Below are 27719 nucleotides of genomic sequence, written 5' to 3' on the forward strand. Positions count from 1 at the left end.
TATCTCTGCCTCCTTGTTAGTGCGTCCGCCTCCCATGCCGGAGACCCGGGTCCGAGCCCCGCTCGGAGCGAGTCGTTGCTGATGCTGCTCTCGTTCAGTTTCAGCCTCTGGATCTGATTCTGGATCATAAATAAATGTCTGAATCTGACTGTAAGCCATGGTTTGTATTGGATGATGGTTTTTCCCTCACGGTAATGTCACAGCTTCCAAACGCTCTCGACGCAAAAGCCTACTGGCGCTTGTGATTCTTTAGCTCCGCCCACACGTCACACCTCTAGGCGCTCGTGTTTTTCCGGGAAAAATCGGTACAGACTATCTTTCTCTTATGAATATAATAAAACTAAAGACTTTTTGGAGTTATCAAGGATGCAGTACTACTCTATAGGTACTCAAGATTAACAGGAGATTGAGTGAAAACGAGCATTTCACCCCCCCCCCCTTTAACATGTTTCTTTGATTAAAAAAACGATCAGGAAAAATCAATACTATACATTAATATTTAAAAATGTTTTTCAAACTATTAAAAGAGCCTTGACTGTATTATTTTGATCCCTTTGTTTGGTTATTTATGGATGTTGTATGCTTTGGATTCAAGCCATTTAAACTTAACATTCATTGAATCAGGCACACAAAGCATCCATATTTAGATACAAAAGCTTGACCTTTTCATGTACAGTTTTCCGCGGAGCTTGAGGCAAGAGAGAGTAACAGGAAACTAGAAACCATGTACTTCAGATGAAGTGACCAGAAGACCTTTGTATCAAGCCCTTCCCTCCCCCACAGTGACCACCCGCTGCTAACCCCGCCTCCCTCTAAGCTGGATCAGGAGTGCTACTGAAGGACATGCTGAATGCTTTCCTGCAGCATTACCCAGCATCCCACAGCAACAGGTAGCCCACAGTAGGACATACATAAGAGGACAACTGATGGACTGCGGAGGACTATACTTTATCCTCTGATATAATTTATAGCTGTCAATCACCTGACTGCAGATCAGCTCTTGAACCTGGACGAGTGGACATAACAGCTAGAGACAGAAGGACGGAGAGATAGAGGTGTAGGGGACAGAAGAAGAAGGAAAGACAAACACTTGAGTCACTGTGAAGTGAGTAAGTGTTCATACTCATGGCTTAGCCGTCCAGCACCTCATGCTCTTTTAAGGCTTTACGGAAAGCTACTTACTGCTGACTGTTTTCTGCTCTGCTGCGCTCTGTACCAGGCCTCAGGAGGAACCATTTATGCCTTCCCACAGTTAGCTGAGAGTGAGTGCTGTTTTACTGTCAGTAGATATTACAGACATGATTTTAAGGTTATGAAATTCCTTAACATAAAAACAAATTCCAGTAAAAAATATTTTAACATGTTTTAAAATGAGATTGATTTACTGGATCTGCCTAGACATGTTTTCAGAGAAATTTTATTTTATTTTATTTTATTTTATATTTTTTTTATTTTGCTTTTCGTTGCCTTGTTTTGTTTTGTTTATACTGGAGAAGCCTATACCTGTTTTCATATATATATATATATATATATATATATATATATATATATATATATATATATATATATATATATATATATATATTCTTTTAGCTTTTTGTTACTTTGTTTTGTTTTGTTTTAATTCAAATATCTTGAATTAATTTTTTTTATTATTATTATTGCTATTACATTATTATTGTTGTTATCACGAGTACAATTTAATAAGGCTTATGCTTAAAACAAGACTAAAAAGCCTGTAAAGTAAAAAATATTAAATATAACAAGTCTTAATATTTCACAAAGTTTGCTTCAAGTAAGTTTAAATCGTTTGGATATTTATTATAATACTGTATAGGTAAGGATATTTAAATATATTTCCTGGAAAACGAGACAAAAATAACCATTATTAATATTGTTGTTATATTGTATTAATTTATTATTTCATTCAATTATTTTTATTTATTATTTACTCTTTATTTTAACGGTTTCTAAGCTTTTAACGTTTTTAAAGATTTATTTCAAGAGTAAAACTGTTTTTTATAATCATCTTCTTGTGGTTGTGTGGATGGCAAGAAACATCTTAACCGAGAACCGAATTGCTTTGACTCGCTGCTGCTTTGACACAGACTCTGAGCTGACAGACACAGAGGATGTGACTGTGTTAATCTGGCTCTGGCACTCACTGAGGTGCTGGATAAAGCAGCTATGAGTTTAGAGGGGCACAAGATTTAAGACCTTTAGTGAGTCTTGGCCCAGGTCAGACGACCGCTTATGAAACAAGCCATAAACAGCTGACCTACAAGTCTAGAAAAACATGAGCAATATTAAGGGAACACTTTCTTAGCTTATTCAACACTGTTAAGTTATTCACTGATTTTAGGAGCAGTTTATTAATTCTGTGCATCCTGTGCGGGGTGTTCTTTGATACAGCTGGAAGTGCATTGTGGGATGCTCCTCAAAATGTGTTTCTGGCATTAAACTGATCCCATCCAGTGTGAGATTAAATGTGGTTAGGTGAGAAAAGTCAGTTTGCGATCTAAAATCTCTTTAAATGTGCTAGAGTGATATAGTATGTTGTTTTCATTTTGGCTTTTCCATTGGCTTTTGCATTATCTAAGAAAATAAACATTATGTTTCTCACCTGTTTTGTTCATCAAGAAAATTTTCATAAATAAACACAACCTTTATGAGTTTTGTAGCCTAAATACAATCTCCAGTAGTGAAAAGGCAAACGTTGGCCATAAACGCTCTACACCACAGTTGCATACTTCGACGTAAACATCACTAAACTCATTTAGTCTTGATTTAACTGAAAGCTTGAGTAAAAATAGTTTGCAAGAACAGGATTATAAACCCAACGAAACTGTGAATGTGGACTAGTGAGTAGATACTAGAGTTTATCCGTTCAGAGGGATGACTAGTTAGCAATCCCCTTTTTTAAGACAAGTAAAAACGAAAAAAAAAAAAATCACAAAGTGGGTATTAGTGATGCGTTTATGTTTGTATGTATTTATGTAGAATAAAATGCAAAAAAAAATATTATAAGCTTGTATTAACCACAGACATTATTTAACCTAAAATCCATTTAGAAACCCTTATGATTTCAGGACGATAGAACCAGAAGTGCTAGAAAGCAGAACTCTGTGTATAAGCAGGTTGGAATGGACACAAGTCAGTATTTTTGTTAATAACCTCAGAAATAATTTCTCAAAGAATCCTGTGTGCATCTCAGTTTAGAGGACAATGCTGTGTTTGACCATGTGACACACTGACTCTCTCAGTCTCTCAGTGCTTGTAAAACTCCAATTGGCAAAAGCCAAGTGCATCTACTGACTTACCAAACCATTCATTTGTTTAAACATTATGCAACTTTTCTGAATTTGTTATGTCTTTAACAAATATCACATTTAAAAAAAACGAAATTGGCCTTTATACTGAATTATGCTTAATCTATGTGATTAACATCCATGCTAATCTTCTTATTGAGTGTGCCATTAAGGAAACACATGCCTCAGTCTCACTCCCCAAACTATATTCTCACATCTAACCTGATAATAGTGACATGGACCTATCAAACTCTAAAAATAGATCCGGGAGGCAGCTAAGCCAGGTGTTTTTTTATGATGTCTGTTCATGACGTAGGTGAAGTTGTAATCAGTTATGCAGTGTTGAAAAGACAAGGAAATGATTCAGCTGAAATATTCAAACAACACGTTGCTTAGTGCTGACTGGCGAGCTTATCCAGAGGAATCTGTGTAAGCTCCTAAAGACTCCCTCCCGCTGCTCACCTGACCTACACTGGCCCACATGGGTGCCGCTCTGCTTAACCTTATGGAGTCTGGAGCATTGAATCAGATATTTTATTATGTAATATAGTAATATATCATCTTTTAAAGGAATAGTCTGTGTTCAGGTCAGATCGATAGCATTTTTGGCTTAATGTTAATTACCACTATAGATAGATAGATAGATAGATAGATAGATAGATAGATAGATAGATAGATAGATAGATAGATAGATAGATAGATAGATAGACGTACTTACATACGTGTGTGTGTGTGTATGTGTTATTAAATCAAGGGTAGCACTTTATTTTACAGTCCTGTTCCTCATGTACATACTATGTACTTATTATAGTAATTACAATAACTATGTAATAACTAGGTACTAACCCTGAACCTACCCCTAAACCTAACCCTACCCCATGTAGTTACCTTGTATTACCAGAACTTTCTTAGATAAATACACTGTAAGTAAACTATAACTACATGTTAGTACACGTACTGTAAAATAAAGTGCAACCAAATCAAGGATGCTCCAAGCTTCTTGCAATGGAAGTGAATAGGGCAATTTTTAGATGATATAAAAGCAGAAATTTGAAGCTTATCTTTTTTTAAAGCACTTAAGTATTCTGTTCAAAATTATTAGCGCTGTAAAGCCATTTAAATACATTTTTGCTGTCATTTTAGGTTTTTAGGGATCATGGTATTGCATTTTCATGGCAACAGAGCTGTAAATTGGATATAAATTTACACAAAAAATACACTAAATTCAAATTAAACCTAACTGTTTATGTCTTGTTATAAGTGTGTTGAAATAAGTATTCACTTGGAATTGTTTTAATGTGAACTCCGTTCTTTTCTTCTTCTTAAAAGAAAACGAAATATATATTTTAATAGATTTCTGTTGAAAATCAGCATTGTTCCACAAACGCTGTAGATTGAGCTTAACTTGAACTGAACCCAGAACATGGAATGTATTTCTTTAATGCAAGTTATTCATTGATCGTAAGAGGGCTCACAGATCAACAAGGGCCTGAAGCTCTGATTATTCCTACTGTATACTGATCAGACATTTGAAAAGCCTTCAGTGGCTGACAAAACCCTGCCAATAAAAGGGAAAGGGAAAACAATTATATTCTTGAACATTAGCACTCAATCATGGTGGAGAAAACTTTAGAGATGAGTCTATGTGGGGTTGACAGTGCAAATTTTTCCTTTGACCTACTCGACAGGCCAATTAGTAGAGTCTCATCTAAGCTGTCTGTCTGCTCTCCTGACGGCTCTATCAGTCATCTTACAATAGGGACAGTTTTGTCATTGCCTCTCAGTCATATGAACCTTCAATCCAGTAGCTTCGTAGTCGATTAACCTTTAAATCAGTTAGGGAATCCCATTTTGTTGTGGTTTTCCGGCACCATGCTTCATGCTGGTTGTAATGATATATAGTGTGTGAGGACTTGAGGAAGCTCTGCCTGAATAAAACTATTGTTGGATCTGCTTCCACAGCTGTGTAATTATCCTCAGTAGCACATTGTGTTTATACATACATCAAGTAGGCCTATGTTTGGTACCAGGCAGTTGCTTCAAGTAACTACAAGTGGTATATTATTTAAAAAGGCATTCTGTGTGATATTCTGCAGTACATGATGTCTTTCTAACAACCATGGTGTGATAGTCTTAATCTTATCTGCAAAAAACCCTGATTAGTGGTTTTCATTGCAGGATGGGATGTCACAATGGCTGATCTAGTATCGGGGTTCTAGAGTGCAACCTAATATCTCAATGGTGCGACTAAAAATCAGTTTTTTTTAATTTTTTTAATTATTTCATTTATTTTGAGATTTTTAAAGTTTAAATTTCAGCTCAGTGAAGCACTTTAAGCACCAACACTTTTTCAGTAAGTTACCTTTCTTGTAGAAGTGTGCTTCAAAAAAAGAAGTTCATGTTGACCAGACCATCATGTTTAAAATAAATGATGCTTTTATTCAGCAAGGATGCATTTAATTGATTGAAAGTGACAGTAACGACAACAACATTGTTAGAAAAAAAATATTTTTTATATATATATATATATTTTTTTTTTTTTTTTGAGCAGTCAGTAATATAATTTTGCTTTTATGTATTGCACAAGTTTGGTCTGGCCTGTCTGGGTCAGTGTATACTTTGTAGTTTGACCCACATTGTTAGTAGAATTAGCTATTCTGTGCTCTGCAAAGTTAGAGATGTTTTTGGTCTTTAATATTCTGGGGATTAGTAGATCCATAAAGCTATATTGTGAAAATGATCCTTCATTATAATTTTAAATATGCCCCAGCATGGGTCATTTTAAAATGTATGATGCAGTGAGAATCTTTGAACAGATTCTAGGAAATGTGTGTTCAGAGTGCACTTACGCTAGTCTGATAGACACTCACGTTCTTGCTTTTATTAAAAGATTTTAATATGCTTTTTAATTATTCATTTCAGAGTCCTAGGGTGTGTAATGTCTGTTTCTTTCCTTTAAATATATTTCTTCACTTCATAGAGTAAAACAGGGTTATTTGACCTTCGCTTTGATCTTTTTTAATTTGATCTAACTGTATATTTAATATTTAATTATGTATTTTCTCTGCTTTTCTTTATTTTATCCTGTATAGGTCCCTCACATGACTTCTAATGTAAAAACTCTAAACCAGAAACATGGTCATTCTGCAACAGGTAAGGCTTCTTCACATGCTCTTGCTCAATGTTCAACTTTTTTCTTTACTTGTTCACGCAAAAATAAACATTCTGTCATAATTTACACTTGTTCCAAACCCATTTGAGTTTCTTTCTTTCTTTCTTTCTTTCTTTCTTTCTTGAACACAAAAGAAGATATTTTAAAGACTGTTGGTAACCAAACAGTTGACGGTAGCCGTTTACTTCCATAACATGGAAAACATTAGCATGGAAGTGAATGGTTACCATCAGCTGTTTGGTTACCAACATTCTTCAAAATATCTTCTTTTGTGTTCAACAGAAGATACCTCAAGTGAAGGGTGAGTAAATGGTTGTTTTTGCAGTTTTTCCAATGACAAAGCTTTGGTTTTTGATTGGTGGTCTCATAGGGGGAGTATGTCTGGTTGGATCTCAGTACAGGCCGTGAGTTTGACGTCCCTTTCGGTGCCGTGGTCAAACTCTGTGACTCTGGTCATATCCAGGTCTTGGATGATGAAGGAAAGGTGGGTCTTTCTTTCATAATAGCTCCCAACATGTGAGAATAGACCATTTAGTGAACTATACATTCCCTTTCTCTACCAATCAGAAAGGAGGTTTAATTGAATGTTGAATTTTATATCAGTTTTATTAGTAATAGTTTGTATTTTCCCATGCAGGAGCACCGGATTTCACATAAGAATGCTACAAAAATCAAGCCCATGCACCCAACCTCCATTCATGGGGTGGAGGACATGATCCATCTCGGGGACCTGAACGAAGCTGGTATCCTCAGAAATCTCCTGATCCGTTACAACGACAGGGTTATATATGTAAGCGTGACCTTTAGCAGTTCTCTGTCTGGTGACATTCATTTTATTACTGTGGAACCTAATAAGGCCGCATGGGAAACTTCATGATTGGGCTCAAAAATCATAATAATTATTTTGTCAAATATTACATAAATACATTTTTTGAAAGATTGTATAATTTAAAGCTCTTGCACTCAGAAAAATAGGCTGCCGTTAGAATATTGGCATTGATTAATGACTGGACAATGTATAGAGACCAAAGCATTTTACCTTCATTGTAGCATTTGCAGAATGTGAAATCAGAGCATGTGTTTTCATTCTGTAGAAAGATTGAGAGAAACGAATGAATGATTTGTTTTGGTCTCTTGTAGATTTTTTGCTCACTGTTTTTGCTTCAGGCTGCAGATCAAATTGGCTTCGTGAAATGTGACCTTTTCCTTTGTTTAATCAATAAAACCCCTTTAGCTGTTCTCAACACTAGAATACCTAATGTAATGCATTGTAACTTTGTCATAGACTTTTAGACTCCCGGCATAGGCAAAATGTCCTATTGTAGGATCATTCCTCTTTTCCGAGGTACACCATTGCTATGATTCATTTGTATGGAAATGTGTTTAGTGCACTTAGCTGCTCAGATTTATTTACTTTTTGCTTATGTATCTAGATTTTTCAGTCTTCAGTTTCATGTCACTTGCTCTTTCTTGATGATAAAAAGCACATTAGCACTTATGATTAGTGAATTGAAAGGTCTGACTTCATAAAGGCCCACCAGTTGCCAACCACAATGCCTAAACTGTTCTTTGTGTTGATGGGATGAAAGATATGTGTCAGTGGTGTTATTCAACTAAGCATAAGAGCTGAAACAAAGAAATTCTGTCATGATATCAGTTTGAAGGTTTGAAAGAGGAACAGGAAAGCCATGATGTCTCTAGGAATAACATAGCATGTTGGATGCAAATGTCAAAGATGATTATGCAATGTTAAAAAAACAATACATATAATATTTAAACTTACATTACTTGTATCTGCCTGGATAGGACAGTATTTTAACCGTTCAGTTCTGTTTTCTAAAAAAATTTTTTTTATCATTTTCACACAATATTTTTTTTAACGCTCCCCAGAGTATTTTGTGATACGTATATCTAAACATGCATTTTATCAAATATTTTGATTTTTAAAAAAATTATTCTAGCTTTGTGCATTTTTTTTTATCAACACTTGAATGTGTGCAAGTTTCACAAAAAAGTATCCCATTTGAACAAAGAGAAAATAATTTTTTTGTAAAAGACTATGGGCCCTATTTTAACGATCTGAAACGCAAGTGTCAAAGCGCGAAGCGCAAGTAAGTTTGTGGGCGGGTCTCGGCGCTGTTGCTATTTTCCCGGCGGGATAAATGGCTCTTGCGCCCGGCGCAAATCTAAAATGGGTTGGTCTGAAGTAGCTTCATTATTCATAGGTGTGGTTTGGGCGTAACGTGAAATAAACCAATCAGAGCGTCATCCAACATTCCCTTTAAAAGCAGGTGCGCAAGTTCCATTATGGATTGCTATTATTATGGCGTATTTACCAGGCGCACGCCAGGAGCGGTTCACAGCCGAGGAGACTGATGTTCTTGTAAGAGCAGTGAAAGACAGAGAAGTTGTGTTGTATGGGGATGGGAGAAACCCACCCAAAATACACCACAATGATTTCCGTCATCTCATGTGTTAATATTTTTTTTAGTGTAACAATTTATGATATGCAAAAATAACTGTTGCATCTGTGTAGATTACATGAGCAAAGTGTATGCGCGTTGTGCACGCTATACATTATGGTCAAGCATGCGCCCTTAAAATAGCATAATGAACAACGCGCAACGCGCCACTGACTTTAGACTAGGTTTTTTCTGGTCAGTGGCGCAATTGTTTAATGGAACAGCAAAATAGCACCAGGGATTGTTTGCGCCGGAACACGCCTCCTTTTTTGCGCTGAAACGCCCAGGGAGCGCAAGTTCATTCACTAGTTTAGCGACGTGCTTCTGTGGAGGGAAAAGCGCGCTTTGCGCGGGTGCAAAATAGGAATGACACATGCGTCGGTGTACAAAGTCAATTGCGCTGGGTGCAAGATAGGGCCCCTTATCTGGATCTGATTCAGAATTATGATCAAATCATGAATGGAGTGGATTTCTTCCATCAATACCCACAAAGCTTGCACAGCCCCAGAAATTACTTGTGGGAATCAATTGTGACTTCAGTAATGACTCTGAACGATTTACTGACTGAGTGAATCAGAGTCAAACCACACACTAGTTCAGGACTGTTTTGTCAATGTTTCTGTAAAAGAACAGACACATAAGGTCATAAGTTTGTTAATCAGACATCACGGGTTACACTGTGTTTGTTGTTACTTACATCAGCTCCTTAAAAAGATAATGAAACTGTGTTTCATTTTAGTTGCAGTCTGGAGCCCTGTAACCATTCAAGTATGTGTTCACTCTAATCCATTTCAGACGTACACAGGATCAATCCTGATAGCGGTGAATCCATACCAACTCCTGCCCATCTACACACCTGATCACATCCGTCTCTACACAAACAGAAAGATAGGAGAGATACCGCCACACATCTTTGGCATTGCAGACAACTGCTACTTCAGTATGCAAAGAAATAACAAGGACCAGTGCTGTATTATCAGGTAAATCACAGCCTCTAAATGTTTAGGGTAAGTTTAAGGGTTGCTTTTTTTTTTTGCCCCAGTGTAATTCACTGATTGCTGCCCATAACTTTGTTGACTATCTGTATGCTCAGCGGTGAGTCTGGAGCTGGGAAGACGGAGAGCACCAAGCTTATTTTACAGTTCCTGGCAGCTATCAGCGGCCAACACTCCTGGATTGAGCAGCAGGTCCTGGAGGCCAACCCTATTTTAGAAGGTCAGGAGAATCATCTCTAAACCCAGTCACATAAACCCTACCTGTCTAACACTGATCTAGTAATTGCCAGTGGTAGCTCCAGTGCCCCTTCACATCATAGTCCTGTGATCTGCTCTACACCTTATTGGTAAAGGAGCGTTCACACTGAATGTGATTTGGATTGGCGAAGCAACTGAACATCATCAATTTTTTATATGAGTTGGTGATTTTCTTTGATTACAAGTGCCTCAAACACTCAATTAATTTCAGTGACTCTCAGTGTGAATGGGGCTTTGTTTACTAAAATGTGTCTATAAACTAACAAACACTTGTGTCACTTGTTAATTTACACTATAATATGAAAGCAGGGTGGTATGCCAATCAAAATAGAATTTAATATTCCTTAAAAATGTCATTCCTAGACTTGAATTGAGTAGGGAAAACTTTTATAATTAGAATTTTAATTTAAGGAAGTAAAAATAAAAAAATCAAGTAAGTTTAATGAAATATAATATTTTTTTAAGAAACCAGTATTCATTAATAAAATAACAATAATAATAATATTCAATATAATAATGTTCCAGTTCATTTTTCTATACAAATTAAAGATATCAGTCATCATTCAAACAGTATATGTGATATGTCCAGAAGCATTAAATTATATTAATAACTGATGTTTGAAATTTTAAATGAAAGAAAATTGTGCAAAATTAATATACATCTCTTAATTGAACATGCCTCTTTTGTTTACATACATTTCTTTCATTTTATAAATATTTTATACAGTTGATGGCTTAATTAATTGTTTTGACAGCATAGAACTTAATTTATAGAAATTAGAAAAATTGATTCTGTATTCTCATTTCGAACTCCAACTCTTGATTTGGAAAAAAAGTCCTTGAATTCTGAAATTTGTTCAACCATATGAAAGACAGCAGCTGGGCTTTGTAACTACAGCAAATGTTTTGCTCTTCTTTCTACTGTGTCTTTAATAAATGTCTAACACTCTGGGACTGAGATTTGTTCTGTTGTTTTCCGTTCCCACAGCATTTGGTAATGCCAAAACCATACGCAATGACAACTCCAGCCGGTTTGGGAAATATATCGACATTCATTTCAACAAGCGGGGAGCAATCGAGGGGGCAAAGATCGAGCAGTATCTGCTGGAGAAATCAAGAGTTTGCAGACAGGTGAGAGAGGATCGGCAGAACGTGACTCACTCTAAGTCTCTTTATCATGCTATTGTTTATGGTGATGTCAATGATACTGTCTTTGTAGGCAGCTGATGAGAGGAACTACCATGTATTCTACTGTATGCTGGCAGGCATGAGCTCTGATCAGAAGACTAAATTAGGCCTGGGCCTGGCCACAGACTACAATTATCTTACTATGGTGAGGTCCTGTGTTTTTATCAGCACAGACTAATGCATTTTCTTGTACGTTATGAAAGCATTTGAATAGGTCCTTTCCATTACAGTAATAGTTCACCCAACAATGAAAATGCTCATGTTCTGAACCTGTATGACTTACTATCTTCTGTGGAACACAAAATGTAATTATTCTGAACAGTGTTAAAAAAACTAGGTCTGTCTTGCTCTAGTGACAAAATAGATGGCATAAAATTGTCATAAATGTAAGTTGTCCATATAAATTGTGCATTATATTCCAAGTCTTCTGAAGTCATATTGACTACTTTATGAAACTTTTATTGTGCTTTTTGTCATTTTGGAGCTCGATAGCGCCATTCACCTTCATTATGTGGAAACAAGCAGCCAAGGCGTTCTTCAAAATTTGTCCTTTTGTGTTCCGTTGAAGAAAATAAATCATACAGGTTTGGAACAAGAGTAAGTCATATAGGTTTCAAAGAGTAAGTGATGACTGATTGTTTTTAAGTGAACTGTTCTGATAATTTAAAAAGACACATATCTTTCTTGTTGATATCAAATGGCAGTAGAGGAACAAAGAGAGTGTGTAAAAGGCTTGCGTGTGTGTGTGTGTGTATACGCTATGTCCTTCTCTCTCGGCCTGTCATCCAGGGAAACTGTACAGTGTGTGAGGGGAGGAATGATATGAAGGAGTATTCCAGCATTCTCTCAGCCATGAAGGTGCTGATGTTTACTGAGACTGAAAACTGGGAGATCTCCAAACTGCTGGCTGCCATTCTTCATATAGGCAACCTGCGCTTTGAAGGTGGATATTATTAATGGAAGATGTTATTATTAAGAATTGCTCACCCACAAGAGGTGACAGGTGAGCTAAATTGCACTTATCATTTGTGTTGCCCCAACAGCTCGAACACTGAAGAACCTGGATACCTGTTTGGTGGTTCGCTCACCTGACCTGGCCAAAGCAGCCACGCTGTTAGAGGTGAGGTGCATGCAAACGCAAGCAGCATTTGAATCCCACTTTTTATTTCTGTAATCTAATTTGTTTGAGTGGAATGCTCATATCCACCTCAAAGTGAAAAAAATAAAAAGGTCACTACAAATGTATGTGACTATTTCTCATTATATGAAATAGTATTATTATATGGTTTCCATAGAAACAGGATATTTGAGCCTGAGACTTTATTTTGTAAGCTTTGAAATGAGCTGAATGAATGTCCCAAGTCATCCGCTGGAACACCACTCTCTCGTGAATGCACGTACGACAGTTAGCAAAAGCTAGAGATTACGGTTTATAACATTTTAAATATGGAAATTTTTCTTACATAAAAGCATCGCTTTGCGTACACCCCCGGTGCACACAGATAACATTAACATTAAAGCCTAAAAATCTAGATCAAAATATAAAATGTAGATACAACTATACAATAAGGGAATGTTAAAAAAGACATATAATAAAATTAAAAATAAAGTTAAATAAAGCAGCGCAGATGCAAAATGCAAATCAATGAAGTGAACAGCAATGCAGATAAAGATTATTTAGTGCAAAAACAAAGCTTATTAAGTCTGATTAAAGTGGCAAAGGGCTCAAGAGCAGTTATTTTATTTAACTGACTGATGAGGTAGTGATGATGTCAGTTCCATGGAGAATGAGGTAGTGAGCAGACCAATGCTGCACAAAGTGTCTGGTGCATATTATCGTATATTAGTGTGGGGAGGGATCTGGGGGGGGGAGGGGTTCATAGTTCAATGGAACTATGAACAAGGATGGCTTGAGGGTGAAATCATAGGGTCATTTTCATTTTGGGGTGAACTATCCCTTTAAAATTAACCAATAGACCACACAACCTAGGTAAGGTCAGGTTCGCTTAAGAATAATTGTTCAGAATAAAGGAATGTGAATAAAGTAAAAGGTTCTTGCTCTGCATTAACCGTATACACCTTTGGTTTAATCCCATCTTGCTTCCATTTATTGCCACCTCAAAGCTGCTGTGACTTGAAGGGGTTTGTTTCTGCTGTCTTGTTCAGATTCATCTCTCTCATTATCCGTGCAGTTGAGGGAGGAGAGTTCCAGATAAATGTAGTCATTAGTGAGCATCAGACTTTCTTTCTAATGTTATTATTGTAGACAGTGGCACAGCGTGACGATTCTGTTCAGACTTCCTGCCGGCAGCACTCTGCTGTCAGTCTTTACAATTTCACTGTCTTTCTGCATATTTCCACTGTCTACAATCTTCTTTTTGTTTTCAGTTTGATTTAAATTGTTGCTCAATGCTGTATCTCAAAACCATTTTCTTTGCTTACCTCTGCCCCCTGGTGGCAAGATATTAAACATCACAAGCATAGTCAAGGGACATTTGAGAATCAATACACTTTTTTCAATGCACGATATTTTAATTACACTGTTAAAGATATTTAGTGGCTTACTGCTTGTAAAATGTATGTTCCTCTTAAAAGTTCTGTAGATTGACAAATATGGTTTTCAACACTATAAAAAAAATGAATGATGAATATTTAATAATACTTTATGTGGGCTCAATTCGATTTTGCATTGAAATATGTAATAGCATCTTTCATTTAAAAAAAAAAGTGTAACATAAAAAAATATGTTTTAAAAATTAAAAAAAATAAATTTTAATTAGTATATTAGTCTAACACTTTTAATATATTTTTTTCAATACGGTCATTATAATTTGCTGAATTCAACAGTTAGTCACATTTGCTAATACATAAAATAACACATTTTTCACATCTATGCTGTGCCAATTTTTTTTCTTATTATTTTTATAAGAAATATATATATTATATTCTGTAATTTTTATATTGTAGAATAACCATGAATCAACTTTGAATAATCTTTCTATAATCTTTTTTTTTATGTAGCCTACATATCATAATATATTTACTTTTGGTCAGCTGTCAATGAACTATGCTGTTTCTTTCTACAGGTGGACCCTCAGGACGTCATGACATGTTTGACCACACGCACACTGATCACCAGGGGGGAAAGTGTGTCCACCCCTCTCAGCATGGAGCAGGGGCTGGATGTCCGTGATGCCTTTGTCAAGGTGAGATTATTTACAATCAATAAATGGCCCAGTTTTGATTCTCACATTTGTCACTAAGTGGGTGATTTTGTTCTCCATCAGGGAATCTATGGCAGGTTGTTTGTGTGGATAGTGGATAAAATCAATGCTGCCACCTATAGGGCTCCTTCCAGAGAAAACAAGACCGTTCGCAGGTCTATAGGCCTGCTCGACATCTTTGGCTTTGAAAATTTCACAATTAATAGGTGAGTACTAGTAAACAGAAAATTCTAGAGTGTTTTAAATTCATCAGATACAACCAGTCAGCATCAGGTCATTCACCTAAAAGGCATTTTATGGTCACACTGGTACTCCTCTTGTTCATTGCTACTCTAGTTTTGAGCAACTGTGCATCAACTTTGCAAACGAGAACCTGCAGCAATTCTTCGTTCACCACGTTTTCAAGCTGGAGCAGAAGGAGTACAACCTGGAAGATATCAACTGGCAACACATCGAGTTCACTGACAACCAGGATGCCTTGGATATGATTGCCATCAAACCTATGAATATCATTTCCCTTATTGATGAGGAGAGCAAGTTCCCAAAGGTAAAGTGTGAGTTTTGTTGATGTGCTGTGCATTTGGACTGTAAATTAGATTATAATATCAAAAGAGCACCACAGAACATAGCTGGTTCAGTTCTGAGTATCTATCTTGCATAATTTTTTATCCATCAGTTGAACAGATGATATCTAGCCATGTTTTGTGTTCATGACTGTGTTTCTGTTCATGCTGTGTTTCTTAGGGAACAGATGCAACCATGCTGAACAAACTAAACTCCCAGCACAAATTTAATACCTACTACATCTCTCCTAAGCACAGTCACGAGACTCAGTTCGGCATTCAGCACTTCGCTGGAGTGGTGCACTATGAAACTAAAGGTACACATTACTGAATTAAACAGTTAATAATAATATTAATAATAATAATACATTTATTTTGCATAGCATCTTTAAAAGTTCCTTTTTTTACAACAAAAGCAAGCACAACAATGTAAAAGAATACAATTTAAATGCAAAAAAAGGTTTCTGATCTCTGTACAGAGTTACAGAGAATAGCTTCTCAAAGAGAGATAATATTAGTCCTAATAATATGATATGTTATGGTTATTCAATAATGATTTATATTTCTAAATATGATATATAAATATTGTTTATATACACAAGTGAGGATACATTAAATTGGTCAAGAGTGACAGTGTTTCCTATTCCTTAAAGAGTCCTTTAAAATTATAACATTTTCAACTATAATATCATAACATTGATGATGGGAAATGTTTTTAAATCAGCATATTATAATTATTTTTGAAAGATCGTGTGACATTGAAGATTCCGCTTTGCCATCACAGGTATTAATTATATTTGAAAATGCATTACGTTAGACATTTTTTATTTTAAATTGCAATGATATTTATCAATATTACTGTTTTATGGTATGTTTTTTTATATTTTTATACACATCAACATTTCATGTCCACTTTTTTCTTACAGCTGTGTAATAAGCAGAATATTATACAATCATCCTCTCATTATTGCATTATTAAACCCCATCCGGATTACACATTACAAATGTTCATAAAATATGAATGACTATACTAAGTTTCCATTGAAAAGTTAACATAATCCCCTCCTGGTCCGTTGTTCAGGTTTCCTGGAGAAAAACCGAGACAGCCTCCACAGTGACATCATCCAACTCGTGCACTCGTCCAAAAACAAGTTCATCAAGCAGATCTTCCAAGCTGATGTTGCTATGGTGATGCCCTTTTTTCAATACTGAATCCATATTTGCTCAGCATTAATATGCTCAAGATGCCAGCGAGGACACAGATGTCTGAGGGCCAAATGATGGCCATGCAGGTTTATGTCAGGGTTGCATATTAAAAGCAAAGACTTGTTCTAGTGTAATTGCCCTTGGAAAAACACACAGTGAACTGCTATAAATGAGAGAACTTTAAGCCTGAGTCTTTAACATGACTGTGTGTAACCCTGCAGCTGTAACTCACTCTCTCAGTGGTGATGTCAGCCCTAATCTTTCTTGGCTGATCCTCAACAGACTTGACTCAATTCTGTCTCTCTCTCCCTCTTCTATCCTCACTGTGTTCCTCAATCTTTTACCTTATTTCTGGCCCCAGTTTCTGTGTGGCTATTTGGAGCCCACTGCATCCCTTCAAAAGGTAATCAATGGTGTGGTTTGTGTTCCTCTCAGACTCCTATTGAACCACGTTTTCTCAGTAGTCCCTTGCTAAAACTCATTCCTGTGGTTTTCTTCTCTTTTGGAAATGGTTTCTGTTGAAGTAGTCAGTAAGGGCAATCTGACAGAATAATTTGATAGCTCCAAGAGTGGCATTATTCCCCAGATTAATTGAGGGAAAACATTAGTCATCAAAGAGATTCTGTTTCAAATTAGACACGGCTTGTTCTCATTGGTCTTTAGCATTTTATATTTTTATATATATATATATATATATATATATATATATATATATATATATATATATATATATATATATATATATATCATTTGTTTTTCTTTTTTTGTGAGAAAGAAATTGCGTTTACTCTTTTTCCTGGAGCTGAGTATAGATTGGAGATGGGAGAAAATACTTGATTTATTTTTTCTTCAAAATGTCTCCTTAAAGCATTTGCATGTAAAGCGTAGGGAATAAAAGCAAGAAGGAAACGGGCAACCAATGAAGAACCCTTAATGTGTTGAGAGAGGGAGAAAGTAAGACAAATGTCATTTATCATGGGTGGAAAAGAAAGAAGAAAAGATTGGACACACAGAACGGTGAATTTGTGTCCTTGTGACGTCAGGGTTTCAGCTGGGTCTTAAAAAGTCTTACATTTGTATCAAATTTAAGGCCTTAAACAGTCTTAAATTGTACAAGAACGTCTTAATTATGATTTCAAGAGGTCTTAAAGTTGGGGAAGGAAAGACCAGAATTGCGATATACCTGGATGTGAAGATTTAACTTCATAAGTCTATGATTTCATAAACATGAGCGCTGCATGTTCAAAGTCCGGTGCTGCTGCTGCTTTTGTTCTGCCATTACCGGGGAAACAGTTCTATTTCAAACGCTCCCCCTGCTGGCAGAGAGTGAATGAGCATTTTCAAGAGTTTAGACAAATGCAAAAATCAACCCATGTTTTAACCCTGCAAACACGCAGAGCTTTATTTGTTTTAATAATTTATTGATAATAATTGTTTAAATTAATATTATAATTAATACTTAATACTAATGAATACTATCTTAACAAGGGTTTTAAGGCTGAAATGTAAAGTGTATCATTTTATAAAACTTTGTTTTTGTGAAAACTTATCTGAACTATAAATTATGCTTTTTACAGTAATTTTACAGTTTGATGTGGTACTATAGACATTGCCCTACCATGCTCATTTCGTATTATTTTTATTTGTGCAGGTCTAAAAAAAGGTCTTAAAAATCTTATATTTGAGCTTAAAATCCTTCAGAAACCCTGGATGTGTATAGTATGGGTATTTGTTGTAGTTTTGTGTGATGTGCATTTGTGTGTTTGTGGCAGCAGTGATCCTCTCTAGTTTATTTTTATGCAATGTTAATGGAAGAATTTCTTCCTTTTTTTTCTTTTTTTTTTTTAGGGAATGGAGACAAGGAAACGTTCCCTGACACTGAGCAGTCAGTTTAAGCGCTCACTCGAGCTGCTCATGAAGACACTGAGTGTGTGTCAGCCTTTCTTTGTGCGCTGTATCAAACCCAATGAGCTCAAAAAGCCCATGGTGAGTAAAACGGGTTTTTGTGTGGGTTTGAAGAGATGCAGATAATTAAAAAGATTAATTGGAGCCTAACAATGAGAATGTTGTGAAAGCCAATGGCCAGTCTTTCTTTCTTTTTTTCTTTCTTTCTTTCCGTATTTGTATACTCAATAGCCCTACATAAGACAAATTATATATAGAATGGGTGGATTTTATTTATGTATTGTTTTATCAATCTATCTATCTAAAATACATGAATGGATGGATTTATTTATTTATTTAGGATGTAAAAATAAAAGTATTTTTGTCTTGTTTTCTAGTCAAAATTGTCAACAAATTATGAAAACTTTACATTTAAAAAGTAAAACTGAATAAGATATCCAGGCTTGTTTGCAGAGAATAATTGTACTAAATCTTTCTAGTTAAATTGTGTTAAGTAAATGCTTGAAATTTACAAAAAATAATTGACTTCTTATGAAAAAGATTTATATATTGTATAAATCAATAAAAGATTTATATCGTCTGAACAGAAGATATAATCCTAATTTTGCAGTAGGAAAATAAAAGCGGTCATTCTCTCCTCTGCAGATGTTTGATAGAGGACTGTGCGTCAGACAGTTACGCTACTCTGGAATGATGGAGACTATCCGCATCCGCAGAGCTGGATATCCCATACGCTACACATTCGCTGAGTTCGTGGACCGTTATCGGGTCCTTATGCCTGGGGTGAAACCAGCCAACAAACAGGCAAGTTTAAAGCATTACTGTGTTGATGCTGCATTACTGTGTTGATGCTGCACTCTTGTAGAATGGCCATCTGGTGATATTTTTGACAAGTGCTGACAATTTGCTATAAGCAGGTAGCTTTGAATCTGTGTCCTCTTACAGGACGATCTGCGAGGGACCTCTCAGCGCATTGTTGTGTCAGTTCTGCAGAGAGATGGTGGCTGGCAGATAGGAAAGACGAAAATCTTTCTGAAGGTTAGCCACAAATAAAAAAAAATGACAAAGGTTTTGTTTGTTTTTAAATGTGTGTCAATTTGTATACTTGGTCTATACTTGCTGTAGGATCATCATGACATGCAGCTGGAAATTGAAAGAGATAAAGCCTACACTGACAAGGTCATCTTCATCCAGAAGACTGTGAGGGGTCTGAAAGAGAGGTACGGGGAAAAGAAGAAGAGCAGATAAAACTCGAAAACATCTAAATCTAATGTGTATCTCTTTCTTTTCTTTTCCTAGAGCTAACTTCCTAAAGGTTAAAAAGGCTGTGACATTAATCCAGCGAATATGGAGAGGCTACATCTCTAGAAAGCACTATGCTGTGGTGAGCTGGCATGCTGTGGGTGAAATCTAAGCAGACGTAACCTGATCTGAGGTTTCGTCTCATTGTAATTATGACTTGATTCCAGATGCGTCTAGGTTTCTTGCGGCTCCAGGCCTTGTATAGGTCACGGAAGTTGTATCGGGCGTACCAAGCGTCCAGGACACGGGTCACTCTGCTCCAGGCCTGGTGCCGTGGCTTCCTGGTGCGGCGGACGTTCTCAAAGCGCTTCCATGCAGTCCTGACAATCCAGGCTTATGCACGAGGAATGATAGCACGTAGATTGTGCAAGCGTTTCAGAATGGAGGTAAATCTACTTTGTTTATCTATCTATCTATTCCTCCATTCATTGTTCTCCCTCTCTGTTTAGAGAGAACGACGGTTAGAAGCCGAGCGGCAGTGTCTGGCTGAAGAGGAGCGTCTGAAGAACCAGATGACTGCACGTAGGGCTCGAGCAGAAGCGGAGAGGAAGCACCAGGAGCGTCTGGCCCAGCTCGACCAAGAGCAGAAGGAGAGAGAGCAGGCAGAGCGGGATGAAACACGGAGGAAAAAGGAGCTTCTGGAGCAGATGGAGAGAGAAAAACAGGAGCCGGTCAATGACTCGGACATGGTGGACAAGATGTTCGGATTCCTGGGCAGCGCCAACTCTCTTCCCAACCTGGAGGGCGAAGCACCGGAAGGGTTTGAGGTGAGGGACTTGATGTCTATTAATGTCTGTAACTTAACTAGCCTGCCTTAAATGTTATATTAGTTTGCTCTTGTTTGGATGCGACAGGATCTAGAGAATGTTCCGAGACAGTTTGAGGAAGTCATCGATGAACCTCTGCCGCTTCCTGATGATGAAGAGGAAGACCTATCAGAGTATAAGTTTGCAAAGTTTGCTGCGACCTACTTCCAGGGAAATGCCACATATACGTATATACGGCGGCCGCTGAAACAACCTCTGCTGTTTCATGAAGATGAAGGAGATCAGCTGGTGAGCTGTATTTATTTATTGTTTTTGCATTTATAACAATACTATAGATTATTATCAGTGTTATTACTTACAGTAACAAATATTTAAGGCCATATACATTTTTTGATGTTTTTCAGGCTGCTCTGGCTGTGTGGATCACTGTGTTGAGGTTTATGGGCGATCTCCCCGAACCCAAATATCATATCAGCATTAGTGACGGCAGTGAGAATATTCCAGTTATGACTAAAATCTATGAGACATTAGGGAAGAGGACCTACAAAAGGGAGCTGCAAGCCCTGCAGGTGGATGAGGAGGTGAGACAAGTGAGGTCCTGGGTGTTATGAAATCATGAGTTTGAATCATTTCTACATATTGATTTGAATGTTGTAAGACATTGTAAAAAATTAACAATTTTATAATACGAACAAACATTGTATTGTACGCAACAGTGTATTTCTAAATCAACATTAACCTAGACTAGTAAATACTGTGAAATAAATTATAATAATTTAATGACACCCAAGGAAAAGTTGATGTTAATGATAAAATGTTATTGTAAAGTGTTACCGCTATGACATCTAAGAAAGTTTCTTCATTGTTTCCAGAGTTCCACGACTGACATCCAGAAGAGGAACAGTGTACGGCATAAGCTGGTGTCCCTCACATTAAAGAAGAAAACCAAGATCACAGAGGAGGTATGCAATATTTATTTTAGCGAAATCCAGAATACTCTTCTTTTCTTCAGGATTCTTTTATCAGTAAAGTTGAAAGAATAAAAATATTTAGCAAAATCATAAATGTCTACTCTCACTATTAATCAGTATAATTTATCTTTGTTGAATAAAAGTCAACTATTCCCTCCCCGTTAGGTGACCAGACGGTTAACCGACACCAATTACAGCCTACAGGAAAACAGCATGCTGGAAGACCGACCCACCTCCAATTTAGAAAAGCTCCATTTTATCATTGGCAATGGCATTTTACGCCCTGCTCTCAGGTCATTGCAAGAAAATGTGTAATTGTTGGTATACTAGAGTGCTTTGAATGTACATTTTGTCTGAATTGTATTGCATGTTTGTTTGTTTCATCTCTTAGAGATGAGATCTACTGTCAAATCTGTAAACAGCTGAGCCAGAATACATCCAAAAGCAGCCATGCCCGCGGCTGGATCCTGCTATCCCTCTGTTTGGGCTGCTTTGCTCCTTCGGAAAAATTTGTCAAAGTAAATAAAAAAAAATGTTTTTTTGTTTTTATGCTAGTCAGCAGGAAATAGGATCTCAAGCATTTTTAATGATTCTAAACCCCCCAAAAATAATGTGTATTTTTTAAAATGTGGCCCAACTCTTTATCCCCTTTTCATGTCTTTATCTGAAATCTGTTTAGTATCTACGGACATTCATTAACAGCGGTCCGTCTGGTTATGCGCCTTATTGTGAGGAGAGACTGAGAAGAACATTTGCAAATAAGACAAGGACTCAGCCTCCGTCTTGGCTTGAGCTGCAGGTATTTTAGGACCCACAAAAGCCATTAGACTCCGGGTTTGGGAAAATTCTTTGGAAAATATGGAAAATATGATATTTGGCTGGATGTCTTTTTCTTTCCTCCTCCAGGCCACTAAATCTAAGAAACCCATCATGCTGCCGGTAACCTTCATGGACGGCACCACGAAGACACTGCTGACCGACTCTGCCACAACAGCCGAAGAGCTCTGCAATGCCCTGTCAGACAAAATCGGCCTGAAGGATCGCTTTGGCTTCTCCTTATATATTGCTCTTTTTGATAAGGTATGTTTTCATATATTTTACAGTGTAATGTATTGCTGTGAGTTTAGGCCAGCCATAATTTAGGTTTTCAGTGTCACATGATCCTTCAGAAATCATAAAAATTAGCTGATTTGGTTTCGAGAAAAATTATTATCAATGTTTAAAACCGTTTTTTATTTTATAGAACGTTTAAAAGAACATCCCATATTTTAAATAGAAATCTTTTGTCACATGCAGTATTAAATATCTTTACTGTTTACTATTTACTTGATCGATTTAATGCATCCTTGCTAGATGTATACATTTCTTTTTAAAAAATTCAACCCCAAACTTTTGATCTGTACATATCTGTATTTACTGTTCAGTTTAAGAGCCTCAGAATGTGCATCCTCCTCAGGTTTCATCACTAGGCAGTGGTAAGGATCATGTGATGGATGCTGTGTCACAGTGTGAGCAGTATGCTAAAGAGCAGGGCGCTCAGGAGCGCAACGCCCCCTGGAGGCTGTTCTTCAGGAAGGAAATCTTCACACCCTGGCACAACCCTGCTGAGGACAGTGTTGCCACTAACCTCATCTACCAACAAATCGTGCGTGGGGTCAAATTCGGGGAGTACCGCTGTGATAGGGTGAGAGCTGTTTTAAACACATTTCACATTGCCTATAAGTTAAAATTCTTGCATTAACCAGGTGTATGCATGTGCTCTATTATTTTAGGAGGAGGACCTGGCCGAGCTGGCCTCTCAACAGTACTATGTGGACTATGGGTCAGAAGTCCTACCAGACCGTCTTCTGAGTCTTATTCCATCCTACATCCCGGACCGAGAAATTACTCCCTCCAAGACAGTGGAGAAATGGGCTCAAATGATCGTAGCAACTCACATAAAGGTACATATATGCAGTTTTTGTTGCGTTATTAATATTTTATTTAATAATTGTATATTATTGTGTCATATTTTATATACGTTTTATATTGTTATATTAATATTCTATTATTCTATTGTATATTTTTGTTGTAGAATTTAAAGATGTAGTTTCTACTGCTAGAATTTTCTTTATTCAAATTATAAGTGTAGCAAAAAAAAAGTGTAACCAAACATGCTTTGATGTTGCGATAATATGCCATTTGAGAGTTCAAGTTAATAACAATCAGTAACTTTTAAATAACTTCAATTTTATGGATCGTCATAGCAGAGTGGGAATGCATGAGTTTGTTATATTTGATGCTTATAACCAGGTGACGAGAGCAAAGGTAATCGGCGATATTGTGTTACTCTGAGACCAAGATATTGATAATTGCATCTCCACAGGGAATCTACACGCAGAAGAGGTTTGACTCGCAGAGAGTGAAGGAAGAGGTGGTGGATTTCGCTCGATTTAAGTGGCCTTTGCTTTTTTCCCGCTTTTATGAGGCCTTCAAGTTCTCAGGTAAGACTCACAGGGAATATTTCACCTCAAAAATAAAAATTATATATTATATTATATTATATTATATTATATTATATTATATTATATTATATTATATTATATTATATTATATTATATTATATTATATTATATTATATTATATTATATTATATTATTTTCTTACAACCAGAATTTACTCTGAATTACTCAGAATTTACTGGGTATTAAAATTAAATGTTAAAAAACGGATTAGAGTTAAAAAATAATTACAGCCCTGGTTTGAGGTAGGAAAATGCTAAAAATGAACACAAAATGTAAAAATCCTCACATTTCTATCCACACCATTTCACCATATAATTGGAAAAGTGGAACAAAGTGAATAATACCTTATGAGTTATTCTGTAAATCATTTAAAAAGATTTGTAAGACATACTGATCAGATTGGGTGTGATAAAACTGTTCATTTGCAGGGCCTAGTCTCCCAAAGAATGATGTTATAGTGGCAGTGAACTGGACCGGAGTCTACTTTGTGGATGAGCAGGAGCAGGTCCTTCTAGACCTTTCTTTCCCAGAGATCACTGCAGTCTCCAGCAGCAGGTGCAGTAGCTTATCCAACTAAAGCCACTTCATTTGATGTAAGTATTCTCTATATTGTCATTTGACTAGTTTTGGTCAATCTGTCGTGTGGATGCAGAGGTGGAAAGCTACAGGGACAGAGCTTCACTCTGGCCACTATTAAAGGAGACGAGTACACCTTCACATCCAACAATGCCGAAGACATCCGTGACCTGGTTGTCACCTTTCTAGAGGGCCTGCGCTCTAGGTCAAAGTTTGTGGTGGCCCTGGTGGACAGCCATTACCCTGGTGAGCACAAATGGGCAGCAGTTGGGTTTAAACGTAACATAACCACTGTATTTGATTCAGCCTCAAACAGACTTTGGGTCAAGTCCAGCATAATCAATAGAAGCAGTCTTATGTTTTTGTTTGTTTTTCCAGCTGGGCATGACTCTTCGTTCCTGAGGTTCTCAAAGGGAGATCTGATCTTTCTGGATGAGTACACTGGAGAGCAGGTCCTGAATTCAGGTTGGGCTCACGGGGTCAATGATAGAACCAAAAAAAGAGGAGACTTCCCTGCAGACAGCGTCTATGTGCTGCCCACCATCACCAGGCCACAGTATGATATTGTGGTGAGGGAATAGTCATTTAGTACATTTGATTGGACACTTTAATTGATTGGAAACATTTTTCATGGTCAAAACACAAGCATTTGCACCAAAATATGCCACTTACTCACACTCAAGAAACACCTGAGATATGGAATGGTAACTTTGACCTTCTCATTTCTGTTTCTTACAGTCGTTGATTACGATGTCCCCAGACCAGCGTAAGGACTCCATCAGTTTGTCCCATCAGAATCTGCTGGACAGTGGGGAGAAGGTTCAGCCGTACACTCTGGAGGAGTTCTCTTACGATCACTTCAGGTGTTTGAACCTTCTTCACGACCTTTCCACCCTTTGCTATGTCCGAATGGAAAACTACTGTTTTAGAGAGGAGAAAAGTTAGTTTAGTGCAAACAAAAATGTTTACTTCTAGAGGGGAGGACCAGTTAGTCAGCATCTAACTGACTAGCCAATAACATTCAAGGATTAGTTAAACCTAGACCTAAACCTAACCCTAACTGCACAATATATTTGTGTCAGGCACCACACCTATGATTCTATTTCATCACTGTGCATGTTAATTTCATTGCATTAACTTTTTTATTGTTATTATTATTATTATTAATATTATTAAATTCTGGATTCATTGCATTTCCTGGTATCTTTCCATCCTCTAGACCGCCTTCCAAGAGCACACTGAGTCGTGTGATCATCAATAAAGGCAGGGGGAAGGATAAACTGTGGTGTTGCACCAGAGAACCTCTCAAACAGCCTCTGCTGAAAAAAGTCCTCAATCATGAAGAGCTGTCCCAGGATGCCTGCCAGGCCTTTATTAATATCCTCTACATCTAATAGGGTTAACTTCATAACATTTTAACAGTTATTAGTGTGAACTCTATAACTGCAGTTCCCTCATTTTGGCCCTTGACTCTGGCGTACCTATCATGAAGTACATGGGCGACTACCCCTCGAAGAGGAGCCGTTCAGTCAACGAGCTCACTGATCAGATCTTTGAGGGAGCTTTGAAGGCTGAACCTCTGAAGGACGAAATCTTCTGTCAGATCATCAAGCAGCTGACCGAGAATAATGTTAAGTAGGTTTTTCCCCGTTGTATCTGATACAGCGTAAAGTCACGTCTGTTAAAAGTATTTTATTACTTTTTTATATATATTTTTATGTTGTTATTATTATAAAATTATATTTAAAAAATGATGTATATAACATTTATTGTTGTTATTATTATTAATATTATCATTATTATTAATTAGCTTTCTATACTTTATATTTTCTTACTATTAATTTCATACAAAAAGGTTATTTTTGCGTATGTGTGATTTTGTTTTGAATTTGATCTTAAAGCTGCGGTAGGGAACTTTTGACGCTCTAGCGGTTAATAAACAGAATTGCTTGCATCTTGCAGAAGAACATTGTAGCCGGAACTACTTCTCTCTGTTTATGTCTATGAAGAATCACAAAGGTACTGGGTTACTCCGCCGCGGTACCCTCGAACTAATCTAAAATACTCCGAATATAAACACTTATTATAGGTGCACCCTAGTGATTCAGGACAAGCTAAAAACACGGTTTGGAAAATGGATTCATGGTGTACTCGCTTATTATATAAATTTTTCTACATTTTGAACACAAACAAAGTTACGGACCGCAGCTCTGATTGGTTGTTTCTTAACGTGAGCGATGTATTCCTGCAAATGGCAATAGGACCACTGGGAGGAGCCAGAGGAGCTTGATTTTTTTTCACAGATTATCTGTCTAATATTCTACTGTCAGGACATAATGACAGGTTTAACAAATATGTAAAAAATATATATTTACAAAAGTGACCTACTGCAGCTTTAAATGTACATGCAAATGTTTCGATAAATTGATTGTGCATGAAAATGTTTGTTCGCAGGTTATGCACAGCCACAGACCCATTACTGTGAAAACAGCTCAGAAATCTGTATGAATCTGTCCCCTAGTGGTTAGCTTGCAAATGATGACCAAAGCTGCTTCACATTAACAATGTTAACATTGTTGTTGCCTTCTGACTCAGCTGACAGCTGCTCTGTGTGTTCAGATACAGCGAGGAGAAGGGCTGGGAGCTTCTCTGGCTCTGCACTGGGCTTTTTCCTCCCAGTAACATGTTGCTTCCTCATGTCCAAAAGTTCCTGCAATCCAAGAAACATCATCCAGTCGCACCAGACTGTATGCAGAGACTGCAGAAAGCCTTGCGGTAACTCTCACAGCACATACAATCATCCATCTCCAATTCTGTATTGAATTCCCTTAAAACCTTTTTTTGCTCACGGACAGAAATGGATCCAGAAAGTATCCTCCTCACCTCGTAGAGGTGGAGGCCATTCAACACAAAACTACCCAGATCTTTCACAAAGTGTACTTCCCTGATGACACTGATGAGGTGAGAGTTTAATGTTAACTCTAGGCGAGCATCTGTTGCCTGTGGTGTACATTGTCTCCATTGCCTCCTGTGGGGTAACATTCTCTTTCTCTCTCATGCTTGGCTGTGTTTATTTATGCTTTGAGGAAACAGAGTGAACGTCCCATAGTGCTCTGACCTCATTTGAATCCTCAGTTAAGCACAGAGTTATGTGGTGCCTCTGTAGATACTGACAGAAGAGAGATGAAGTGTAAATAGACTCAAGACTGTTTTAAATACAGCTGAAATCTGGCCTGCATTTTTTTTTTTTGGTTTAAAATAAAACATGCAAATGTGGTAGACATGGAATGCAATTGACAATGCAGTATAACAAACACC

At 37.0% G+C, this 27719-nt stretch overlaps 1 protein-coding gene across 1 annotated transcript in view; it reads left to right on the forward strand.

Moving 5' to 3' along the window:
• The first annotated feature begins 850 nt into the window (after positions 1-850).
• Positions 851-27719, forward strand: part of myo7ab (myosin VIIAb) — a 30085-nt gene continuing 3216 nt past the window's right edge. The window contains exons 1-41 of the mRNA XM_052538029.1: positions 851-1105; positions 6401-6461; positions 6851-6964; positions 7118-7270; positions 9738-9922; positions 10036-10157; positions 11184-11326; positions 11415-11528; positions 12173-12326; positions 12427-12503; positions 14470-14589; positions 14671-14813; positions 14944-15154; positions 15352-15487; positions 16252-16358; positions 16738-16779; positions 18225-18362; positions 18927-19085; positions 19227-19319; positions 19407-19501; positions 19581-19665; positions 19751-19969; positions 20033-20350; positions 20438-20638; positions 20755-20931; positions 21223-21312; positions 21487-21614; positions 21713-21839; positions 22001-22120; positions 22228-22401; positions 22778-23005; positions 23094-23264; positions 23687-23804; positions 24254-24380; positions 24478-24647; positions 24780-24970; positions 25140-25264; positions 25621-25778; positions 25883-26036; positions 27021-27176; positions 27257-27362. Coding sequence (XP_052393989.1) covers positions 6444-6461; positions 6851-6964; positions 7118-7270; positions 9738-9922; positions 10036-10157; positions 11184-11326; positions 11415-11528; positions 12173-12326; positions 12427-12503; positions 14470-14589; positions 14671-14813; positions 14944-15154; positions 15352-15487; positions 16252-16358; positions 16738-16779; positions 18225-18362; positions 18927-19085; positions 19227-19319; positions 19407-19501; positions 19581-19665; positions 19751-19969; positions 20033-20350; positions 20438-20638; positions 20755-20931; positions 21223-21312; positions 21487-21614; positions 21713-21839; positions 22001-22120; positions 22228-22401; positions 22778-23005; positions 23094-23264; positions 23687-23804; positions 24254-24380; positions 24478-24647; positions 24780-24970; positions 25140-25264; positions 25621-25778; positions 25883-26036; positions 27021-27176; positions 27257-27362 — 5667 coding nt within the window. The 5' untranslated portion in view covers positions 851-1105; positions 6401-6443. The remainder of the gene's footprint in view (positions 1106-6400; positions 6462-6850; positions 6965-7117; positions 7271-9737; positions 9923-10035; positions 10158-11183; positions 11327-11414; positions 11529-12172; positions 12327-12426; positions 12504-14469; positions 14590-14670; positions 14814-14943; positions 15155-15351; positions 15488-16251; positions 16359-16737; positions 16780-18224; positions 18363-18926; positions 19086-19226; positions 19320-19406; positions 19502-19580; positions 19666-19750; positions 19970-20032; positions 20351-20437; positions 20639-20754; positions 20932-21222; positions 21313-21486; positions 21615-21712; positions 21840-22000; positions 22121-22227; positions 22402-22777; positions 23006-23093; positions 23265-23686; positions 23805-24253; positions 24381-24477; positions 24648-24779; positions 24971-25139; positions 25265-25620; positions 25779-25882; positions 26037-27020; positions 27177-27256; positions 27363-27719) is intronic.

This window comes from Carassius gibelio, chromosome A21 (genome assembly GCF_023724105.1).
Source record: "Carassius gibelio isolate Cgi1373 ecotype wild population from Czech Republic chromosome A21, carGib1.2-hapl.c, whole genome shotgun sequence".
Lineage (NCBI taxonomy): Eukaryota > Metazoa > Chordata > Actinopteri > Cypriniformes > Cyprinidae > Carassius > Carassius gibelio.